This window comes from Mustela nivalis (assembly GCF_964662115.1).
Source record: "Mustela nivalis genome assembly, contig: HAP1_SCAFFOLD_1557, whole genome shotgun sequence".
Taxonomy (NCBI): Eukaryota; Metazoa; Chordata; class Mammalia; order Carnivora; family Mustelidae; genus Mustela; species Mustela nivalis.
The window spans coordinates 76,241-99,900 of NW_028135107.1; the positions used below are offsets into that span (position 1 = coordinate 76,241).

Here is a 23,660-nt window from a genome sequence, read left to right on the forward strand (position 1 = left end):
AGCAGGAAATATTCATTCCTTGCCACATGGGCCTCTCCATAATTTAGCCCACAACAAGCAGCAGGCTTCCCTAGGAACAGAAGAGGGAGGGACGGAGGGAGGGAGAGCAAGCTCAAGAGGAGACTGGTCTCTTTGTCAACTAACTTCAGAAGTGACATCCTATCACTTTTCCCCATTCCGTCCTTTAGAAGTGAGTCAGTCGTTCCTAACTGCATTCAAGAGGTAGAGTATGCAACACAAAACTATGTGTACCAAAGATGGGAATCATTGGAGACCCTTAAAGGCTGCCCTCCATAATTTGGTGGGACTTTACCTTTGCTAGCCACCACGAGAATCTTTGCATCCTTACTAGAACATGAACTAGGAGAATATTTTATCAAGCCCTTCTGGGATCCTGCAAGCAGCTTGCCTAGAAGTTCCTTGCACAAGGGTGCCTGTGTGCTCCGTAAGTTCAGCGTCTGACTCTTGATTTTGGTTCAAATCGTAATCCTATGAGCTGTGAAATCCAGCCCAACATCCACTTCTGCACTTGAGTGGAAAGGCTGTCTAGGTAACTCTCTCCCTCCGCCCCTCTCCCACTTGTCTGTGTGTGTCCTCTCCCTTTTTGTCTAGTAGTAGAAGTAGGAGGAGTAGTAGGAGTAGAAGCTTTTTGCATAGCAGTTCATAATGAGACAACCCTGGTTTGGAATGGGAGCTCTGAAATTCACTAGCTGTGTGATCTTGGGGCAAATTGTTTCCCCTCTCTGAACCTCAGTCATATATGACACACTGGGTTATTGGGACAATTAAGTGAACAGTAAAAGACATTTCAAACCCTTCATTCTATTCATTCTATTAAGGCATAGAATCCCTTAATAAAATCAATTCTCAGTAGAAGTAGTATCAGCAATTTGATATTTTTATTTTTTGTATGCTTCACATTGAAAAATACTCTCTCACATGCTATAGGGAATATGTAGCATTAGTACAATAATGGGGTGGATCTCCAGTAAAAGGAGCAATGGGTATGGCTTAAGGGGTAAGCACAGGAGCTTTTGGGCTCTGGTTGTGAGTGTTGGTGGCTGCTAGGAAAGGGAATCAGACCTGCAGGGGACCCAAGAACTTGGGAGTCTGGCCAGTGCACCCTTGCTCCCTTCTTGGGCTCCTGGGGATTCAGGGGAGCCTTTGGCCCTTGTGGGCTGTGCCCAGAAGAGCAGGAGCAGGAGCAGGAGCCCTCCCCCCCCCCCCAGAGACAGGCTGGACCCTGGGCCCAGAGTTGGCCAGCTTCTGCCTGAGGCAGTGCTTTTGTGCCTGGAGCCTTTGGAACTCCCTCTCTGGCCACAGAACAGCTTTCTGGCTCTCCTTACTTCTGTTGTCCACAGGAGGTGCTCACGGTCATGCAAAGAGGAGATTTTTCCACCCCTGGCGGTGCAGGTCCTAGCCCATGGACCTGTAGAGGCCTAAGTCCCAGTGGGCAGCAGCCGCCTTCTTGTGCACCTTGGCAAGTTCCTTATTCACTTGCAGGCAGCGTGCCTTCACCTCCATCACCTTCCTCTTCAGGTGTTTGATGTGCTTTTCCCATAGCTTAGGCTCTGCCTCCAGCTTCAGGTGCAACTTCTGAATCTCACTGTTCAGGAGGAGGGTGTTTGGCAGGTGAAAAGATCTCTGCTCAGCCTGGTGGATAATTTTGTTCCTTGAGAGCTCTTCATGCCTCTGATGTGCCTTCTTCTGGGCCCTGGAAGGCTTTCCTTTGTTCACGAGGGTCCCGCCTGAGGGCACATGGTCAGTGGAGGAGGAGCCAGTCTCCACCTGCCTCCTTGAGCCCCCACGTTCTAGATGATCTCTAAGCAGCTCCAGCAGATGCATCAACTTCAGTAGGATCTGGCTGAGGGTGTGGTGTTGGCTCTGGCCCTCACCGGTGGCCTGAACCCACACTCCTCCATCAGGAAGCTTGGGCCCGCCTGCAAATCAGTGCGTGGCAACAGGAGCTGACAGTAGCTGGGGTGGGGGGGTGAATCCCTCTATTATATACCTGAAACAAATACAACACTAGATGTCAATTTATTGGAATTAAAATTTTAAAAATTAAAAAAATAAAAAAATATCAAAAGGAGAAAGATAACAAATATCCAAACACTTAGAAAGAAACATTCTACATTATCAAAGATAAAAGATAATATCTCAATGTGCTGAACTGAAGGAAAATTAAATACAACATATTAAAATTTGTGGGACACAGCTAAATCAATGGATAGCCAAATTTATAGCACTTAATGCATATGTTAGAAAGGAGGAGGGGCATCATTCAGAAGGAGGGGTGGCTCAGTCAATTAGTCCAATTCTTGATTTTGACTCAGGTCATGATCATTCTCGGTGTTGTGAGACTGAACCTGCATTGTGCTGGTGCTGGGCATGGAGGCTGCTTAATAATCTCTCTCTCTTTCTCTCTGCACCCCTTCCCTGTCTCTCTCTCCCTCCCATCTAAAAAAAAAAGAGTCTCAAAACAACAAGCTCTCAGCTTAAGAACCTAGAAAAAATAGAGAAAATAAACTAAAGAATAAAACCAAAAGAATCCTTCTACCCAATTTCAAGATCTATAGCTACAGTAATCAAGAGTGTGGGGTGTTGGTGAAGGGATAGACAAATGGAACAGAATAAAGTTAGTGAAGTGGAAGAGGATCAAGGACCCAAAAGAGACCGACACCAATATGTGCAATGGGGTTTTGACAAAGGTAAAAAGCAGTTCAGTGGAGGCGTGACAGCGTTTTGAATAAATGGTGCTAGAACAAGTGGACTTGCATAGCCAAAGAAGAATAAGGAGAAGAAGAGGGAGGGGGAGAGATGAGGAGGTGGTGGAGGATGAGGACCACAATCTAAGTGGCATACCCTATACAAAACTTAGCTCAGGGTGCCTGGATGACTCAGCTGGTGAGGCAGCCAGCTCTTGATTTCAGCTCTTGTCATGCTCCCAGGGTCCTGGGACAAAGTCAGGCTCTAAGCTTACTGGCGAGTCTGCTTAAGGATGCTCTTTGCCCTTCTCCCTCCACCCCATCCCCTGCTCATGTGCATGCTCATTCTCTCTCAAAAAAAAAAAAGAAATTTTAAAAATTAACTCATAATTATTTACTGCCTTACATCTAAAGTGATAAAGGAAAAAATGGGAGAAATTTTCCAGAATGTAAAGCTAGGTAAAGAATCCTCCATTTGGACATCAAACCATTTTCCATAAGGGAAAAGTTGATTAATTGGACATTATCCAACAATCCGGATTATAAATCTGAACTGTGTGAAAGACCCTGTTAAGAAGACACAAAAGACAAGCTACAAACTGGGAGAAAATATGTGTAAACCACATACCTGATAAAAGACTCCTGTCTGAAGTATAAAAACTCAAAATTTGTCCCCCAAATAAGAAAGCAAGCAATCCAGTCAGGAAAAGGAAAAAAAAAGGGGGCAAAAGACTTAAATACTTTACCAAAGAGTATACAGATGGAAATCACATAGGAAGTTGCCATTGGGGCAATTCAAATTAAAACTACACTGAGCTCTCACTGCACACCTATCACAATGATTCAAACCAAATGCACCAGAAAGGGAGAGACAGACCCCACTACCAAATGCAAGGCAGGATGTGGAATGACAGGATCACTCCTGCATCGCTGTTGGGAATAGAAGATGATAGAGCTAAATCTTGAAAACAGTTAACAGTTTCTTTTCCTTTTCAAAGCCTTGAGTTAAATTCGAGTTAGCATGAAATGTAATACCAATTTCGGGTGCACACTAGAGTGACTCAACACTTCCACACAGATTCTTTGAAAACTAGACTTGCTACTACCATATGACCCAGTCATGGCACTATGGCATTTATCTTAGAGGAATCAAAACTTACGTTTGTTCAAAAGCCTGTACATGAATGTATCTGTGTCCTTATGAAAGCAGTGGGGCTGCCAAGGGGGTGGAAGGGACTGGAGTGGTTGGATATTGACACTTGACAGGCCTGTAAGTGATAAACTCCTCTTGCATCTTTGAAGGCCCCTTCCCACTAATGGTGGTCCTGCGGAGGAGGAGAAAAGGAATGTCAATGATTTCAACAACTTTAAACCTGCCAAGCATTAGAACACCATCTCTTCTATGCTAGTTCATTCTCCTATTAATCCTCAGTATCCCAAAGCAGACAGGAGGCATCTGGTCCAAGAGGGGTTGTGGGTAGCATCCCTTCCACAGGCCATCTCCCCTCTAGCCCAGAAGTCCAATGACCATGTCCTAGGCTTTCAACTCATCTAATTTCTGTGCCTTCTCTAGGGACACCAAGGAACTTCTGGGCTCTTTCTCTGCCTTCTAGGAGGCTCTACGGGGCTGGGTCTAGTGCTCTCAGCAGACTTGTACCACACAGCCATTGTCTCCTCCTGCATTTGCCAAATATCGGCATGGGAGGATCAAGTGAGGGGATTTCCTCTCAGAGAGATACATGGTGAACAGAACAGAGGTCCTCTTTCTTACATGGTTTACCCTAATCTCTCAGTAGTTTCTACCATCTCTTGATTTCCCTGGAATTTCAACCCCAGCAGAGAAGCCAAAAATGTGATCTTAGGTTACTGGGACTAAGTCCATGTCAGGCTCTGCACTTCAACGGGAAGAGTCTGCTTCTCTCCCTCTCCCTTTGCCCCTCCTGCTGCTCACTCTCTCTCTCTCAAAATAATTAAATAAATCTTTTAAAAATAAACAAAAAAACCCTTCAAGATTTTAATTTTACAAAATCTTTTCTGTTGTTTACCAATTTAACAAGGAAAGTCATAAGACTGTAAATGATATCATCATTGTACACAACTAACCTTGCAAAAGCTTGCACTTGAAGGCAGGCATATATATTAATCCGTATAAGATCAATTGTAATTTTAAAAAAAGTTCTCATTCTCAAATGGATGCCTTTAATAACTGGACCTAGATGGATGTATTAATTGACTCCATGGGCAAAATCCTTTCATGATGTATATCAAATCATCATGTTGTTCAATTAAAATATATTACAATGTTATTTGTCAACTAGTCCTCAATAAAGCTGGATAAAAACAATTGTACCTTAACAACTTGAAGCACATTATAATTTTTTAATGAGTGCTATACAAGTAAAATTAACAGCCTTTTCTACATCTTCCTGAAACCTATTTCTGTGAGTCCCAATCTTGCTGCAAAATACAAAGAATTTAGAATTGCACAGTAAAATAAAATAGACAATTAATTTTCATATGTGGTAGAAAGCATCTTTTTTTTTTTTTAAACTCATTAAGGCGGGGATTAAAAACTATCTTTTTTTGAAAATTTTATTATTTCTTTATTTATTTTAAAGAGAGAGAGCATGTGTGAGATTGGGAAAGGGCAGAGTGAGAGAGAAGGAATGAGAGAGAGAAACTCAAGCTGACACCAATTTGTTGCAGAGCCTGATATGGGGCTCAATTTCACAAACCTGAGATCATAACCTGATTCAAAACCAAGAGTTAGACACTTAACCAACTGCACCACCCAGGCAATCCATAACTATCTTTTGACTTTAACCCTAACCTGTTCCCTTTCAGCAAGACACATGGGTAGTTTTATGCTTTCTCAGCATCACTGTATTTTTGCACTAATGTCTCCTGCTAGGGCATTCTGATACTATAATCCAAGAGGTTGAACTCCCATGCCATCAACATAGCTGCCAACTCAGAGAACTTGCTCTTGACATCTTGTGTACATTGACTTAGGAAATTTCATTTCAAGAGATGAAGAATGATGTTCCCTTAATGTTGCCTCAGAAATCAGTGTTTGAGTTTCTCATTCTCATGTTACCAAAAATCTTTGGTTACATTGTCCTCATTTCTGAACCTATAATAAACACTCACGCAAACCCTGCATCCTCAACCCATCTGTTTTACCTTTAGATTTCATGAAGACTTTTAGTACCTTTTCACTGAAAATATTGTATCCTAGATATGGTTAGGAGGAAGTATATAAAGGCTCTGGAAATTTCCTAATTAATTTCAGCTTTATTATTTTGCTTAAACAATCTGTAAAATGTTTCACCAGGTGTTCAAGGAAACATCCTATAAATTAAGTACCTCCTGAGGAAAAAATTATATTCCCAACTTTAAAACAAATAACATACATCAGTAACACTGCTACATTAAATTACTTAAACTAATGATAACTAAGATATACCAGGAACTTGCTTGGGTTTCATTCATTCACTTGTTCATTCATTTATTCACTTATTCAACAAATACCTCTTGAGTGTCTTTTTCACGGCAGGTCCAGTCTCGGGGGAAATAGCACAGAATAAATAGCAAGACCAGTATTCTCATGGACTTTATAGTCTAATCCATCAAAGGTGGCAACAAATAAATAAATAATAAAGAAAATATTAGCAAGAATTTTCTAGATACCGATATAAAATTGCCGGGAAGCTATACCAGATGGGGCAGTCAAGGAAAATATTTCCAAGGACAGGGAGGAAATTACTGGGAAACAGCACTGGGAAACATGGAAGACATTTTCGCCTTTCCTATAGAGCCTGAGGCATGTGGGTTAGCAACAGAAGAATTTTTTTTTCCTCCAAAAGCTTCCTAGGAAGGTAGTGTTATTGAATGATAGTCACATTTCAGTCAGGTTTTACAAGAAGGTAATGAGAAGAATCAGAAAACAGGCTAAGAGTATGTGAATTTTACTGAGGAGATCCTGAGTTCCCAGGAGGACAGAGGAAAAGGTTGAAACTGTGAGATTGATAATTTATTTTTTATTAAAAAATATTTTCCAAGATTAATAAATTATTTCTAAAGTAGTACCTCTTTATCACCCTACCTGTGTTTCCTTTTGCAATACATCAGAAGATTATCAAAAAGAAAAAACACCCGTTCTTGAATATTTCCAGAAGAAATTTTCAGCAAGATGCCACACATTAGCATCTCAGTGCAGGTGTCAATGATATTGGATCCCTAGGTTAAAAAAAAAAAAAAAGTAAAAGAGAGAGAGAGACAATGTCCGATTACTTAACAGAAACTTCTGTGTAATTCTTTTTCTCATTAAAAGTCTGTTTTTATATCAAGATACAATATATGGACAGGATAAAAATTGAAACACCATAAATAAACACTGGATGGAATTCTCTTTTCCTCTCAGACTCCTCCTCATCAGTCTCAGCAGATACAACTGTGGTTAGGAGACTCTGGGTCTTCTTTTAGCTTTCTTACACATGTAGGCATATATAAGCATGGATGATACATGTTACCTATGCTCTTTTACAAAGAGATGATTTCAAACTGATGTGTAAAATTCATGTGTCTAGCACTCCTCTCCCCCTCCTCTCTTTCCTTGGTATGGGAAAAGAGTTCCATGGATATATCACAAAGTACATTAAATTCTCTAAATTTTTAACAGGTCTCAACCTATTTATCCACTCCTTGGATGGATAGAAGAAAAAAGAAGAAACAAAAGAAAAAAATAAGCTATTTAAAGAGAGCAACCTTCCATAGAGCTTTAACCCAAGTTAAAAGTTAGCATAGGCACTTCACTGAGTGCATGCTAAGGTCAGATGACTAGTGACAAAACTAAGTCTTAACACAAAAACTAACCACTGAGAGGAGCCACAGATGGAAAGAGCCTGAATCATGAACAGAGGAAAGCTGCCCGATGAAGCCGAGCACAAGCATTGGATTATTGTGTGAGCTGATCAAAAGTTTCTCCTTTGAGCCATTATAAAAGTGGCAGTGCATTTGTTTCTACAACTTAAACTATCACAAGTAATGCACTAAGTTAGACAAAACAAGAAGCAAAGAAAAAAAATTTTTTTAGTAGATAGCTGATAACATGCTCTCTTTTCAATATTCTGGTCTCTTTAAATCTAGGGATAAATTTCTAATTCTTTTTCAACTCAATGCTTTTATTTTTGTTTTTGATATTTAAAAATCAGACAACTAATTGTAAATTTCATATTTCCACAGTAATCACTGATACAGTTTCCCTGATTATAAAAATTTAAATTAAAGTGATAACTCATACATGTCAGTAAGAAATTTCCCAAATGGGAAGTGAAGAGAATGTGATTGTGCTGAGTATCTGCATTACAAACATATTTTATTTTTTTTTTTTTACTTTTTACTAACTTTATTATTTTAAAAATTTTTATTTATTTGTCAGAGAGAGAGAGACAGAGAGAGCACAAACAGGGGGAGCAACAGGCAGAGGGAGAGAAGCAGGCTCAATCCCAGGACCCTGGGGTCATGACCTGAGCCAAAGGCAGGTGCTTAATTGAGTGAGACACCCAGGCAACACTACACCCATATTTTATTTTTTGTTTTTATATTTAACTTAAATTAAAAAAATAATTTTAATTCCAGGAGAGTTAACATACCGTGTTATACTAGTTTCAAGTGTATAATATAATGACTCAGCAAGTCCATGCCTTATTCAGTGCTCATCATGAGAAGTGTATTCTTAATCCCCCTCACCTCTTTCACCCTTCCCCCGACTCACCTTTCCTCTGGGGACCATCCATTACAAAATATTTTAGATTTAAGACATTTCCCTTTTTTCATCTTTCATCATAAAGGTGGACATATAACTAGAGATCTATCAAAAATTTATACAATTACATATCCTACCTCATGTGATAGTGAAGTAAAAACTGTCATCAAATTCAAATATAAATCCCAATTTCAGTGGCAATGACTCTTACTTAAGTACTATCCCTACCTCAGAAAAAAATTACAATAGAATACTATTAAAAATGGAAATAAGGAAACATCACATTGATTCTTGCACAAGGACCTATACAATGTTATGGAAGTGGTTTTATTGATAACAATTTTACTAAACATACAAAATACTTCACCTTAGGTTATTTCTCATGGTAGCCCAAAAAAGTAAAACAAAGAAGCTAAGTTGTTATCTAATTAAATGGGACCTGCAAGAGAGGAGCAAGATGGGGGAGGTGTATGGAGATAGTTACTATTATGAAAATGGAGGAATGAAGCCAAGAGGGATGAAAGAAGCTCTCTCTACTCCCTCACGAGTGGCCCACAGAGATCAGGAATGGTATGATGCTGAAATTGCCAGAAAACTGCAAGAAGAAGAAATTTTGGCTACCCAGGTGGACATGAGAGCAGTTCAAGTAGCCCAGGATGAGGAAATAGCTAGACTTCTCATGGCTGAAGAAAAGAAAGCTTATAAGAAGGCCAAGGAGCGGGAGAAATCATCTTTGGACAAAAGGAAGCACAGCCCTGATTAGAAGCCAAAAACAACTAAATCGGCACACTCAAAGTCAAAAGAGAGTGATGACCCTCACTCCACCCTCACGGCCACCACCACCTATCATGACAGATGCTGAAGATTTGGATTACACTCATTTTACAAACCAGCATAATTCCACGCGTCATTTCTCAAAATCAGAATCCACTCATAAAGGTTTCCATCATAAGCAGTAAAACCCTAGGAATGTGCCTTGAGAATGGACTCACTGTAGCAAACATTACTGGATGATACAGAATGCATTCCACACTCATTTTTTTCCTCCTGTATTTGTATTCCTGAGATTTATCTTCAAGTGTTCTGACCATAAATAATTTTAATTCATTTAAAAAAATATATCATCAGGAGTTCAGCTAGATAGTTATCAAACCATTCTGAATCCCTACAAACTCAACAGGAGATCAAAGAGAAGAAGACCAGTAATTCTAAGAAGAGAAAATAGACCACTTTCCAGAAGGTAGAACGTGCAGAGAAGTGAATCCAAGGCGACATATGGGAAGACAAACTGGGGGGGAAGGGCCAGCTTCCAGCGAAAGAGGGAGCAGCTGGGCACAAAAAGGAACTTTTAGAAGTCTACACCACTGTGGGATGTCATTGTAGAGGCTAAGAGGGTAAGGGGTAACTCTTCTCGGGATAGTATGGTCTCAGGACCCACGGGGTCAAAAAAAGACCAGGGGTGTCTGAGTGTGGCAAAGCTTCCAGGTATAGAGCAGGGAAGCTGGCTTCAGAGACAGAGCCAAGGGGGGAGAACTAAGCTCAGGATTACCTTAAACCATAATCTGAGGCATAGTTGGGCCACTACTCTCCCAGCAGGAACCCCACAAAGGGCAGATCAGGGGAGAAACGCCCTTCCTCCTCCAACAGGAGCTCCACAGGAGCACAGTGCCAGAATCAGCTGGGTTTGGAGACTCCAAATGGGTCAATTCTCCAGAGATAGTAAAACTCAGTCACAGGATGAGTGAGCTTGGATTGCAGCCAGAGACCTGGGAGACAGAGGGATTAAATGCTTTTCTTTGAGGGTGCACTGAGCAGTAGGGCCCCCAAGCTCTCAGATCCTCCAAGGCCAGAGATTGAGAAGCCACCATCTTCATTTTGGTCCTCCAAAGTTATACAGAAAGTGTTCAGGGAACAAAAGTTCCTGAAAGCAAACACAAGCAGATTACTTAGCCTGGCCCCTGGCAAGGGTGGTTCAGTTCCACCTCAGGCAAAGACATTTGAGAATCACTGCAACAGGCCCCTTCCCCAGTATATTAGCAAGAACATCTAGCCAAGAACAAGTTTCCTCTCAATGAGAACTGCAGAACTCCAGAGCTAGGGGAAAGCAACACATAGAATTCATTACTTTTTCCCATGATTCTTTAGTCTTTGAAAGTTAATTTTTTACATTTTTTTTTCCTCATTCTATTTGTAAAAATTTCTCCTCCATCTTATTTTAACGTTTTTTAAAACTATTTTATCTTATCAATACCTTTTAAAATTCTTTTTAAATTTTCATTGGGATAGTCATATTCTATCCCTTCATTGTATTTAACTTTATTTTTTGTATACATACAGGTTTATTTTTTTTAAATTCTGGGACACAGATTCTTCTAATAGGCCAAAATATACCCTAAATCTAGCACATGTCTTTGTTCTAGTCTCCAGCCTAATCACATTCTTTCCCCTTTTTCAAAGAAATTATTGTTTCCTTTTTTAGAATATTTTTTAATTTTTAGCTTTACAGTCATATTCCACCCCTTCATCATGTTTACCCTTATTTTGTCTGTTCTATTCTCCAGTCTAATATAAATTTTTTTCTTTTTTCCTTTTTTCCTCCTTTGTTTTCCTCCCAGTTTTGGGTCTCTTCTGACTTGGTTAATATATAATTTTCTGGGATCATTGCCACCCTTGTAGTATTTTGTTCAATCATTCATCTTTTTTATCTGTATAAAATGACAAGGTGGAAAAACTCACCACAAAAAAAAAAAAAAGAAGAAGAACAAGAGGCAGTACGGATGCCTAGAGACCTAACCAATACAAACAACAGTAATATCTCAGAACTAATGTTCAGAATGATAACTATCAAGGTGCTAACTTGGCTTGAAAAAAGCATGAAAGACCCTAGAGAATCCCTTTCTGGAGAAATAAAATCCCTTTCTGGAGAAATACAGGAATGAAAATCTAACTAAGTTGAAATCAAACAAGGTATTGATGAGGTGTAATAAAAAAAATGGAGGCTCTTACTTCTAGGATAAATGAGGCAGAAGAAAGAATTAGTGATTTAGAAGACCAAATGATGGAGAATAAAGAAGCTGAGAAAAAGACAAACTACTACTGAACCATGAGGGCAGAATTTGAGAAATAAATGATACCATAAGATGAAATAGATGAAATAATATTAGGATAATTGGGATCCCAGAAGAAGAAAGAAAGAGAGAGGTAGAAGGTATTTTGGAAAAAATTATAGCGGAGAATTTCCCCAATTGGGCAAAGGGAACAAGCATAAAAATCCAGGAGGCTTAGAGAACCCCCCTCAAAATCAATAAAAATGGGGGGGTTATGGACATTGGGGAGGGTATGTGTATGGTGAGTGCTGTGAAGCGTGTAAACCCGGCAATTCACAGACCTGTACCCCTGGGGATAAAAATATATTTTATGTTTATAAAAAAATAAAAATAAATTTTAAAAAATTTAAAAATCAATAAAAATAGGTCCACACCCTATCATTGAATAGTAAAACTTACAATTCCTAGGGACAAAGAGAAAACCCTGAACGCAGCCTGGGACAAGAGGTCTGTAACCTACAACAGTAAAAATATTAGATTGGAAGCAGACCTGTCTACAGAGATCAGGCAGGCCAAAAGTACTGGCATGATATAATCAGAGCACTATAAGGAGAAAAATATGCAACCAAGAATACTACATCCAGCTTGGCTGTCATTGAAAATAGGAGAGATAAAAAACTTCCAGGACAAAGACTAAAAGAATTTGCAAACACCAAACCAGCCCTATCGAAAATATTGAAAGTGGTCCTCTAATCAAAGACAGAGCCTAAAAGTAACAGACCAAAAAGGAACAAAGACAATATACAGTAACCGTCACCTTACAGGCACTAGAAGGGCACTAACTGTATAGCTTTCAATAGTAACTCTGAATGTAAGTAGGCTAAATGCTCCAGTCAAAAGACACAGAGTATCAGAATGGATTAAAAAAAGAAGAAGAAGAAAGAAAAGACCCATTGATATGCTGTCAGCAAGAAACTCATTTGAGACCTAAAGACACCAGATTTAAAGTCAGGGGGTGGAAAGCAAGTTACCACGTTAATAAACATCAAAAGAAAGCTGGTGTAGCAATCCTTACATGAGATAATTTAAATTTTAAGCCAAAGACTATAGTAAGAGATGAGAAAGGAAACTATACCATGCTTACAAGTTTTGTCCAACAAGATCTAACAATTTTAAATATCTATGCCCCTAACATGGAATCAGCTAATTATATAAACCAATTAATAACAAAATCAAAGAAATACATCAATAATAATACTAATAATAATAGTAGGAAACTTTAACAACCCCCTCACTGAAATGGACAGATCCTCTAAGGAAGAGATCAAGAAGGAAATGAAGGCTTTAAATGACACATTGGACCAGATAGACATCTCAGATATATTTAGAACATTCTATCCCAGAATAACAGATTACACATATTCCTCTAGTGCACATGGAACATTCTCCAGAATAGATCACATTCTGGATCACAAATCAAGTCTCAACTGGTACCAAAAGATTGGGATCATTCCCCACATATTTTCAGGCTGCAGTGCTTTGAAACTAGAACCCAACCATAAAAGGAAAGTTGTAAAACACTCAAATACATAGAGGCTAAAGAGCATACTGCTAAAGAATGAATGGGTCAACCAGAAAATTAAAGAATTAAAAAAATTCATGGAAAAAAAATGACAATGAAAACACAACTATTCTAAATTTTTGGAAACAACAAAGAGAGTCCTGATAGGAAGTATATAGCAAGATAACCCTTCTCAAGAAAAAAAGAAAGGTCTCAAGTACTCAACCTAAACCTACACCTAAAGGAGCTGGAGAAAGAATAGCAAAGAAAGCCTAAACCCAGCAGGAGAAGAGAAATCATAAAGATCAGAAGAGAACTCATAAAGACTCAGAGGAGAAATAAATGAAATAGAAACCAAAAAAACAGCAGAACAAATCAACAAAACTGGGAGCTGGTTCTTTGAAAGAACTAATAAGATTGATAAACTCCTGGCCACACTTATCGAAAAGAAAAGAGAAAGAACCAAATAAATAAAAAACATGAATGAAAGAGGAGAGATCACAACCAACACCAAAGAAATACAAACAATATAAAGAACATATGAGCAACTACACACCAGCAAATTTGACAATCTGGAAGAAATGGATGCATTCCTAGAGACATATAAACTACCAAAATTAAACCAGGAAGAAACAGAAAAATAACCATAACCAGTAAGGAGACTGAAACAGTCTTTAAAAAAAAAAAAAATCTCCCAACAAACAAGAGCCCAGGGCCAGATGTATTCCAAGGGGAATTCTACCAAGCATTTAAAGGATTAACACCTATTCTCCTGAAACTGTTCCAAAAATTGGAAATGAAAGAAAAACTTTCAAACTCATTTTATGAGACCAGCATTCCCAAAACCAGACAGAGACCGCATCAAAAAGAATTATGACCAATATCCTTGATGAACATGGATGCAGATAATCTCGCTAAAATACTAGCCAATAGGATCTAATAGTACATTAAAAAGATTATTCACCATGATCAAGTGGGATTTATCTTCGGCTGCAAGGTTTGTTCAACATCTGCAAATCAATCAATGTGACACAGTACATTAATAAAAGAAAGAACAAGAACCATATGATATTCTTAATAGATGCTCAAAAAGCATTTGACAAAGTACAGCATCCTCTCTTGATCAAAACTCTTCACAGTGTAGGGATAGAGGGTACATACCTCAAAGTCATCAAAGCCATCTGTAAAAAACTCAAAGCAAATGTCCATTCTCACAGGGGAAAAACTAAGAACATTTTCCCTAAGGTCAAGAACACAGCAGGGATGTCCACTATCATCACTGCTATTCAACATAATACCAGAAGTATTAGCCTCAATAATCAGACAAGGAAAAGAAATTAAAGGCATCCAAATTGGCAATGAAGAAGTCAAACTCTCCCTCTTTGCAGATATGATACATTATGTGGAAAACCCAAAGACTCCACTCCAAAACTGCTAGAACTAATACAGGAATTCAGTAAAGTGTCAGGATATAAAATCAGTGCACAGAAATAAGCTGCATTTCTATACACCAACAACAGGACAGAAGAAAGAGAAATTAAACAGTCAATCCCATTTACAATTGCACCCAAAACCATAAGACACCTAGGAATAAACCTAACCAAAGAGGCAAGGAATCTGTACTCAGAAAACGATAATGTATTCATGAAAGAAATTGAGGAAGACACAAAGAAATGGAAAAGTGTTTCATGCTCATAGATTGGAAAAACAAATATTGTGAGTATGTCTATGCTACCTAAAGCAATCTATACATTTAATGCAATCTCTATCAAAATACCATCAATTTTTTTCAAAGAAATTGAATAAGTAATCTTAAAATTTATATGGAACCAGAAAAGACCCCAAATAGCCAGAGGAATGTTGAAAAGAAAACTAAAGTTGGCAGAATCACAATTCCGGACTTCAAGCTCTATTACAAACCTATAATCATCAAGACAGTATGGGATGGGCTCAAAAACAGACACATAGGTCAATGGAACAGAATAGAAATCCCAGAAATGGATCCTCAACTCTATGGTCAACTAATCTTTGATAAGGCAGGAAAGAATGTCCAATGGAAAAATGATGGTCTCTTCAACAAATGGTGTTGGGGAAATTGGACAGCTACATGCAGAGGAATAAAGCTGGACCATTTCCTTACACCACACACATAAATAGACTAAAAACGGATGGAATACCTCAATGTGAGACAGAAATCCATCAAAATCCTTGAGAAGAACACAGGCAGCAAAACCTCTTCAACCTCAGCTGCAACAACTTCTTCCTAGAAACATCACCAAAGGCAAGGCAAGCGAGGGAAAAAATGAACTCTTGGGATTTCATCAAGATCAAAAGCTTTTGCACAGCAAGGGAAACAGTCAACAAAACCAAAAGACAACTGGCAGAATGGGAGAAGATATCTGCAAATGACATATCTGATAAAGGACTAGTACCTATAATCTATAAAGAACTTATCAAACTCAACACCCAAAGAACAAATAATCCAATCAAGAAATGGGCAGAAGACATGAACAGACATTTCTGAAAAGAAGACATCCAAATGGCCACCAAACACATGAAAAAGTACTCAACATCACTCGGCATCAGGACATACAAATCAAAACCACAATAAGATACCACCCCATACCAATGAGAATGGCTAAAATTAACAAGTCAGGAAACAATAGATGTTGGAGAGGATGCGAAGAAAGGGGAACCCTCCTACACTGTCGGTGGGAATGCAAGCTGGTGCAGCCACTCTGGAAAACAGTATAGAGGTTCCTCAAAAAGTTGAAAATAGAGCTACCCTATGACCCAGCACTCTCACTACTGGGTATTTACCCTAACGATACAAGTGTAGTAATCTGAAGGGGTACATGCACCCAAATGTCTATAGCAGTAATGTCCACAATAGCCAAACTATGGAAAGATTTGCAAGATCCCTGAAGATCTCTTCTGAACCTTCTCCAGTTTGTGAGGGTCTCCCTCAATATGAAACATCTCGAGAAGTGAGCACTACTACTCAGATGCAAGTTGGCGAATAAATCATGTAGTGATATCAGTATTTCTCCAGACCCCTACAATATATATCTTGATTCTATAAGATTGTATTAACACATCTATGGCAATTCCATCTTCCAACTAATTCAAAGTGCTCCATTAGTCAACAACGCCTCTAGATCATTTTCCTCTATTGTATGCTTAAATAGTTCGACTTTTGATTTAATCTAGATTGGTATCATAGCAAACCCTAAACCCCCTACTAATATACAAATACATTATATTTGGGGGCACCTGGTGGCTCAGTTAGTTAACTGTCTGTTTTCAGCTCAGGTCATGATCCCAAGGTCCTGGAATGGAGCCCTGTGTCAGGCTCCCTGCCTAGCAGGGAGTCTGCCTCTCCCTCTCCCTGTCCCTCCACTTGTGCTCTCTCTCTCCCTTTCAAATAAATAAAATTTTTAAAAAATATTAAAAACTAAATTATGTTTAAGTCATTACCATAAGTTCCCATTAGCTCCTAGCTCCTGATAAAAAATCTGAATATTAATTGAGCTCTGTGAGGTAAAACACTTCTTTTCAAAAACAGCCCAAAGCATCTGTTTAATAATCTATTAATGAAACTTTGTCGGGTAATGACATCAAGCCCAACAATCTTTTTATGTTTTAAAGTATATCTCACACTATAAACATAACATCACTCATTATATTTTACTAAATCCTACTGAGACATTTCTATCACTGTAAAGATATTTCTTTCATATTTAACATCAAGCTTTAAGAATCAGTAGAGTAGGTACCTTTACCATCTTGTACCAGAGTAGAATAGTAATAGTATTAGATAATAGTAATCTACTATTATCACAGGAAATGTCCATTAAATAATTCCCAGAGGATTGCTTAGTCACTTAAAGGAATCTGAGTTGAACATACACATTTGTCTAAAAAACTCCTTCTAAATGAATGGCCTATAGCATTTCTCTTTATACCCTGTGTAAAGCCGTAAATGGTAAAGAAGAACCATTGTGTCTTTGATTTACCATGATTGAATCCGTGCATTATTAATAGGACAATGGCAACTAGAAATCACTAAGAATCTTTTAACTACAGAGACGTACAATGTTAGAAATATTAAAAATTTGACCAAGTGTATATACAGTCTTCTGTATAGTCATGATATGCCTCTCACTTCAAATCCATCCCATGTACAAGTAGACACTTAATAAGCGTCTCTTTTTAAATAATGTTGTGGTTATATTCTCCTTGCTTACATGATAAATCTACCTTTCTCTGTAGCTAAAACAAAAGAAAACAAAACAAAAACCTCACAACTTTATCTTTAAAGTAAATGAAATTTATGATATTTTGAAATTACATGCAATTTTTTTTCATTTACCTAGAAATCCCAGGAGAGTTTTCTGGGGTCAGAAATAAAGAAGTCAAGCTACAAAATTCACAGAAGAAATTGAAATAAAGTATGATTATGAACATCAGATTACTAGGTAAGGGTCAGGAGCGCTAAAGTCTATCAAAATGACAACGTCAGGCAAGTGAACTAGAATATAAAAAATGTGGAAGCAGTAAAACAAGCCAGGCAGATCATTGGAAGAGAGCAAAGCCTCTAGGGCATGGTTCTCAAAGTTTAGTGTTTGGGAGACACACCTGATATGATTCTTGAAATTCCCAGTTTCCCTGGTCCTACCTTTGGAGATTGAAACTGAGTAAAGCTGTGGTAGGTCCCAGGTCATTTCAGTAAATGCTGATGCATCTGGAACACTCTAAGTAAAATTACCTTGGAGGTTTTGGGTACCTGAATCCAGGTGCTCAAGTGCATCAGATGGCAACCCTGCTGACAGGGAGATAGAGGTGAGCACAGGTCTCTGCCTGAGGTAGTCCTGACTGCTTCCTAGTCCCAGGGCAGATAGGCACTGATCATGTTACCATGGTCGCAAATATACCCCATGGTCACCTATGGTATATTTCATCACCGGTGAATATTCACTTACACCTAAATAATGTTACATAACCTAGTTAGTGTTTTATCTTCATTTTGAAAATTGATGCTAATTTTTAAATCTAGAAATATGTTCTTTGGCAATTCCATATTTAGTCATTGAACAATAATGTATGATAAACACTTTTCTCTATATGAATACTGAAGTCAGGATTTTAACATTTTATAACATGTCAAACAATTTGTTAAACATTTTTTCCTGGTATAAATCTCTAGCAGGTTGGTTTCTCTGTTTGTAAACTTTTAGGAAGCAAGAGGGACGGACAGAGGGAGATGGGAGGGAGGGAAACTGGAGGGAGGGAGTAAAGGAGGAAGGGAGGAAGGAAGGAAGGAAAGAAAGAAAGATGGAGGGAGGACAGGTGCAAGGAAGATAAAAGAAAGGGAAAGATGTTTGGTTAGATCAGTTTTGTACAGTTTTTCATGGGTCACCAAGTAGATGTTGAAAGCAGCAGATTATTTCACTATGGGAAAACAAACAAACAAACCTATAGAAATACTTTTACAAAGATGGAATTTCATGTGTTTGTGAAAAAAATATTGTCCATGAAAATAAGCTATTTTAAAAGTACACTGATATATCATAGAGTCATAAACCAACATTTGAGAGGCAAGGTATAAAAGAATTATTTTTAAAAAGTAAGAGGGCTTGTATAAATCATTTATTTTGAACTATTCTAAAGCTATTACCCATAATGTAATATGTATATGTACATATTAAATACAGATTTTTAAAATTTTTTTTTAATTTTTTATAAACATATATTTTTATCCCCAGGAGTACAGGTCTATGTATTATCAGGTTTACACACTTCACAGCACTTACCGAAGCACATACCCTCCCCAATGTCCAGAACCCCACCCCCCTTCTCCCAACACCCCTCCCTCAGCAACCCTCAATTTGTTTTGTGAGATTAAGAGTCACTTATTGTTTGTCTCCCTCCCAATCCCATCTTGTTTCATTGATTCTTCTCCTACCCACTTAAGCCCCCATGTTGCATCACCACTTCCTCATAGCAGGGAGATCATATGATAGTTGCCTTTCTCTGCTTGACTTATTTCGCTAAGCATGATATGCTCTAGTTCCATCCATGTTGTCGCAAATGGCAAGATTTCATTTCTTTTGATGGCTGCATAGTATTCCATTGTGGATAAAGAAGATGTGATATATATACACAATTAAATACAGATTTTTAAAAAAGATTTTACTTATTTATTTGACACACAGAGAGAGATCACAATCTGGCAGAGAGGCAAGCAGAGAGAGAGAGGGGAAGCAAGCTCCCTGCTGAGCAGAACCCCATGTGGGGCTGGATCCCAGGACCCTGAGACCATGACCTGAGCTGAAGACAGAGGCTTTAACCCACTGAGCCACCCAGGTGCCCCAAAACAAGTATTTTTAAATAATGTGTTTACCCATATGATTCAGAGTTATGCTGTCTCAACATTCCCTTAATAAATAAATAACCAAAATAATGGACTTTTTTCATCTAGATGATTTATCCTTTTTAACATGCAATTCCCTTTAAGAAGCAATATTGATCATGTGAAATCACACCTGTGATGAATTATATATATATATAGAACTAAATACAGAAAAGACCCAGCAAGGAAGTTCCATGGATGGTTCTAATCCTGACCACTTTTATTAAATCAGGAAAGGTAGGCTGAGTGGCAGTTCAAGAGGAGAAGTAACCATCCACTAATAACTGCACCATAGGTGGGAATCTACTCACTCATCCAGTGCCTCTCCTTCCAAAAGCTTCTCTTTCTAGTCCAGTCTGTGGAAACCTATGTTATCCCGCCTCCTTCACTTTGGTCCCAGCAGGTGCAGTCTTGGGACATGACCCCTGTTCCTGATACTAGTGGAAGAAATACATATTAAAGCATAGAATTAAATGCAGCATGATCACTGTAGTAGCAGAGTATCAACAAAATGAGAGCTGGCATGAATTAACACTATTAGAGATAGCTGTGTGTGTATGATTATTTGTTTATCATTAACTATATAGTTCATTTCATGTCATGGTTTCAGATTTCAATCATGCTTTAGGGATTTTCTTTGTCACTTACAAAGTACACCATTTCAGTATCACCTTCTCATAGGGTGAAAAGATCAGTCTGAAATGGATGGAGCAAACCATGATTTCAGTCACTAAATCCAGGACCCAGAGGCAATCCATGTTGGCAACACTCCTCACCAATGGCTCCCCTTCTCACTGTGGGTGTCTCGTGGTCAAGATCCAGCCAGAAAATGGTGACAATTCAGAATCTAATTTGCTAAGAAGCTGAATAAATTTTGATTCTACAATTTGAGGTATAATCAGGTGTGAATTATATATAGTCAGCATACATGAAAGACTAGTAAATTCAAAGTGCCATTACAGAACTTACTGTATTTAATTTAATTTAATTTAATTTAATTTGGAATATGATGAATTTCCATAGCTGGACACTAGTTAGGTGCCAAAGTATGCTTTCAGAAAATGACAACACTCAGAAAAGACAGTCAGGAGTGTGTGCATTTATTTTATGGCTCCTTTTCTAATTTCCAGTGTGTCTTCAAATATGATTTATGAAATGATTTATTAAACACTGCAACAGTAGAACAAAGCCCCACCTCTGAAAAAGATGCAATGAAAATAATATTGCTAAACCACGTCTGGATTATTTGAAAGGTTAAATCTTTTTATATTAAGTTCTCAATATGTTATGTAAGGGTTCATTACTGATTCTTTGCAGCTATGAAGAGGCAAAAAATCACTATAATAGGAAACTAGTCACTATCTGACCCCACTGTCAGCGCTCCCTGCTTAATACCAGAGTCTACCTCATTCATCTTGTCAACTAAATGTTGAATGTCAATACCAGAAAAACGCAGACTGCAGAGAAAAGGCATAATCTTGGCAAAGAAGAAGGATGACAGGAGGCTCTGAAACTTCCCCCAATCATATACAAAGCACAGACAGATGAAGATCTAACAAGAGTTAGACCCACTCACTGTGGAAGAAAATTGACAAGAATGACAACTGGGTGGGCGTCGCATAAGAGAATGGTTTCAATATCAAAGAAGTGTCTCAAGAAAATGAATGAAGCATTTGAATATTCTCTCAAAAAATCTTTTAAAACTACTAGAAAAGTTAAACATGAAATGAAGAATATCACATCATTTTATCATGTAATGTCATAAAATGTATGCCGCCCAGCAAGATTCAGCATTTGGTTCACTCTTTTTGAGATTCAATTTATTAACTGATGTTTTAACCTACATTCTGTCATATATTAGATAAAACTAATAACATAAATGTTCATTTTATTGAAATGAAGTCCCAATCAAGCTTCGCCCCCTCCCACTTAGAAAATTCTGCTCCCTTTCTTCACAGATTAACTTTCAATGGCCTTCTTCCCAAACGACCTATCCTTAAGTAACAAGGGCCATCTATAAATCAATTCTGTCTCAAGGCAATAGACAAATTTGTATCTACCAAATCACTTTGTAGAAAAGAAAAAAAATTCTGATCACAACCTCTGTTAGACTCACACTCATAAAGTAAGAGAACATGACTTGAAGTCAATATACTGTCAGACACAAACTTAATCATATGTAAAGCAGGAAATGGATGTTAAAATGGTTTTGTGCCATTATATTTCTCCATGTAGAAAGCCAAGAGGTGTCAAATTTCTATTCTGTTTCTATTTCGTAAAATGCAGTGACTATTTTGATCTTATTTTTTCCAGCACCTTCATATATTAATAATTCTCCCTCTTATCTTTTAATATGATTGTTTTCAGATTTGAGAGATCTATTCCAAACAGGGCTATCACGGATATAAAGCTGAATTACCAAGTAATATAATGCTTTTTGATACTCCCTTGTTGATAGAGTTCATTATGATTCCAAAGATTAAAGTTACCATTACAATGCTATCAATCAGCCAAAAAGCAGACCAAGACAGCAACTGGTCCTGTTCTATGAAATGAACCAGTGACTCTGATTAAACAACTAACGAACTTCCTTTCCAAGCACACTGATCATTGCCCTACAATTACCTTTGGTAGAATATCCTATGCAATGCTCTGAATGTTGGATAAGACATAAAAATGAGATATGATAAATTATACTAATAAAAGGCAAAACTTCAAATATGAGCAATTAAACTACAGATCTTCTGTAATGGCAGTCACTATGTAAATGATGACAAAACCTAATTTCTATATTCAATTTACTTCTAAATGGCAAGCAATCAAATTAATCTAAAGAATTAGCTTAATTTTTTTCTGAGTAGATACAATATTACATGGTGACAAGGAATATAGGTTTAAACTCTGCCATCCATTAGCTGTAAGCACTTGAGGGAAATTTTATGGCCCTCATTTTTTAAATCTGTGTAATGGGGATTATAATACCTCAGCAAACTGTTAAGGGCTCACCAAGATTGCATACAATGGAAGATCAGTCTTTCCCCAAAAGGAAAGTGGCTGACTGGCCAATAAGGACCTCTGTCTTCCCCTAGGCAAGACTACAGGAATCTTAGATTTTGATCTTGAATCCTGAGTGATGTAATAGAATGATAGAAAAAATTATTAGAGTCTATTCATTTTAGTCAGGGCACTGATGAACCTACTTATGAGCATTGGCTGCCTAGACACCCTTGAGAGTGTAGCTTTTCTACTGATTCTGTGAGCTGCCCCATATCTTTTTAAATTAATTTTTCTTTTAGTTTCTGTGACTTGGAACTATCTAACCTTAACTGAAGTAATATAACACCTTCAGTAGGCAGGAGCATGTATTAGACAAATAGGAATTTCTCAAGGGTAAAATCCTACCATTGAACCAGAGCTTTAAAATATTACTCATTTGTGGCTCTTAATCTCACAAAACAAACTGAGGGTTGCTGGGGGGAGGGGGTTTGGGAGGAGGGGGTGGGATTATGGACATTGGGGAGGGTATGTGATTTGGTGAGTGCTGTGAAGTGTGTAAACCTGGTGATTCACAGACCTGTACCCCTGGGGATAAAAATATATGTTTATAAAAAATAAATAATAAAAAAATTACTCATTTGCATAGCATTTGACATTATTCAAGGCACCTCCACTTATTTCGTTTGGCTCCTGTAATAACCCACATAGTATGTGGGAGAGGTCTGATACATCATCCCCAAGGTAAGGGTTAGAGTCTGGACAAAAGATGAAGTCTGCTTGAAAATCAGGCTTCAGCTCTATGTCATCTAATTTGGGACCATAGATTTCAATCACTTGTTTACCTAAATTCAACATAAAGGAATGTAACGATAATTTATAGCACAGAATATTAGACAGGCAAGATACCTGATATATTTCACTCTAAAAAGCCTTTATTTGATTAATGGGAAGATAAGACTGGATAATGAAGTGACTTACTTGAAATAAATAATCCACCTAAGGTGAAAATAATGCTAAATCATGGTGTATCAGATTCAGATCCCATTCAAGAAATTTTAGTTACTGGAGCGAGGGTGTCATCCCTCAGGTGGTCCTCAAGGGTCTGCAGGAGCTTGGGGAAGGAATTAGACAGGGAGTTGTTTTCCCAACCTTATAAGCTCAAGACTTC

General features: G+C 38.0%; 1 protein-coding gene and 1 pseudogene across 5 annotated transcripts in view; one reads left to right on the forward strand and one right to left on the reverse strand.

Annotated features, from left to right (window-relative positions):
• Window positions 1–1,931: 1,931 nt before the first annotated feature.
• Window positions 1,932–23,660, reverse strand: part of LOC309857930 (phosphatidylinositol 3,4,5-trisphosphate-dependent Rac exchanger 2 protein-like) — a 41,227-nt gene continuing 19,498 nt past the window's right edge. Inside the window, exons 5-7 of one of the 4 annotated variants that reach the window (XM_082750635.1) lie at window positions 6,814–6,947; window positions 3,869–4,033; window positions 1,942–2,011 (exon numbers count right to left, since the gene is read on the reverse strand). In XM_082750635.1, the coding sequence (XP_082606761.1) occupies window positions 3,907–4,033; window positions 6,814–6,947 (261 nt within the window). In that variant the 3' untranslated portion in view covers window positions 1,942–2,011; window positions 3,869–3,906. Of the gene's footprint in view, window positions 2,012–3,868; window positions 4,034–6,813; window positions 6,948–15,260; window positions 15,347–23,470; window positions 23,604–23,660 lie in introns of those variants that run through there. The other 3 variants (XM_082750636.1, XM_082750637.1, XM_082750638.1) reach the window with 3 other exon arrangements.
• Window positions 8,948–9,583, forward strand: LOC309857931 (coiled-coil domain-containing protein 50 pseudogene; annotated as a pseudogene). The gene has a single exon. The product of its transcript is annotated as a coiled-coil domain-containing protein 50 pseudogene (transcript).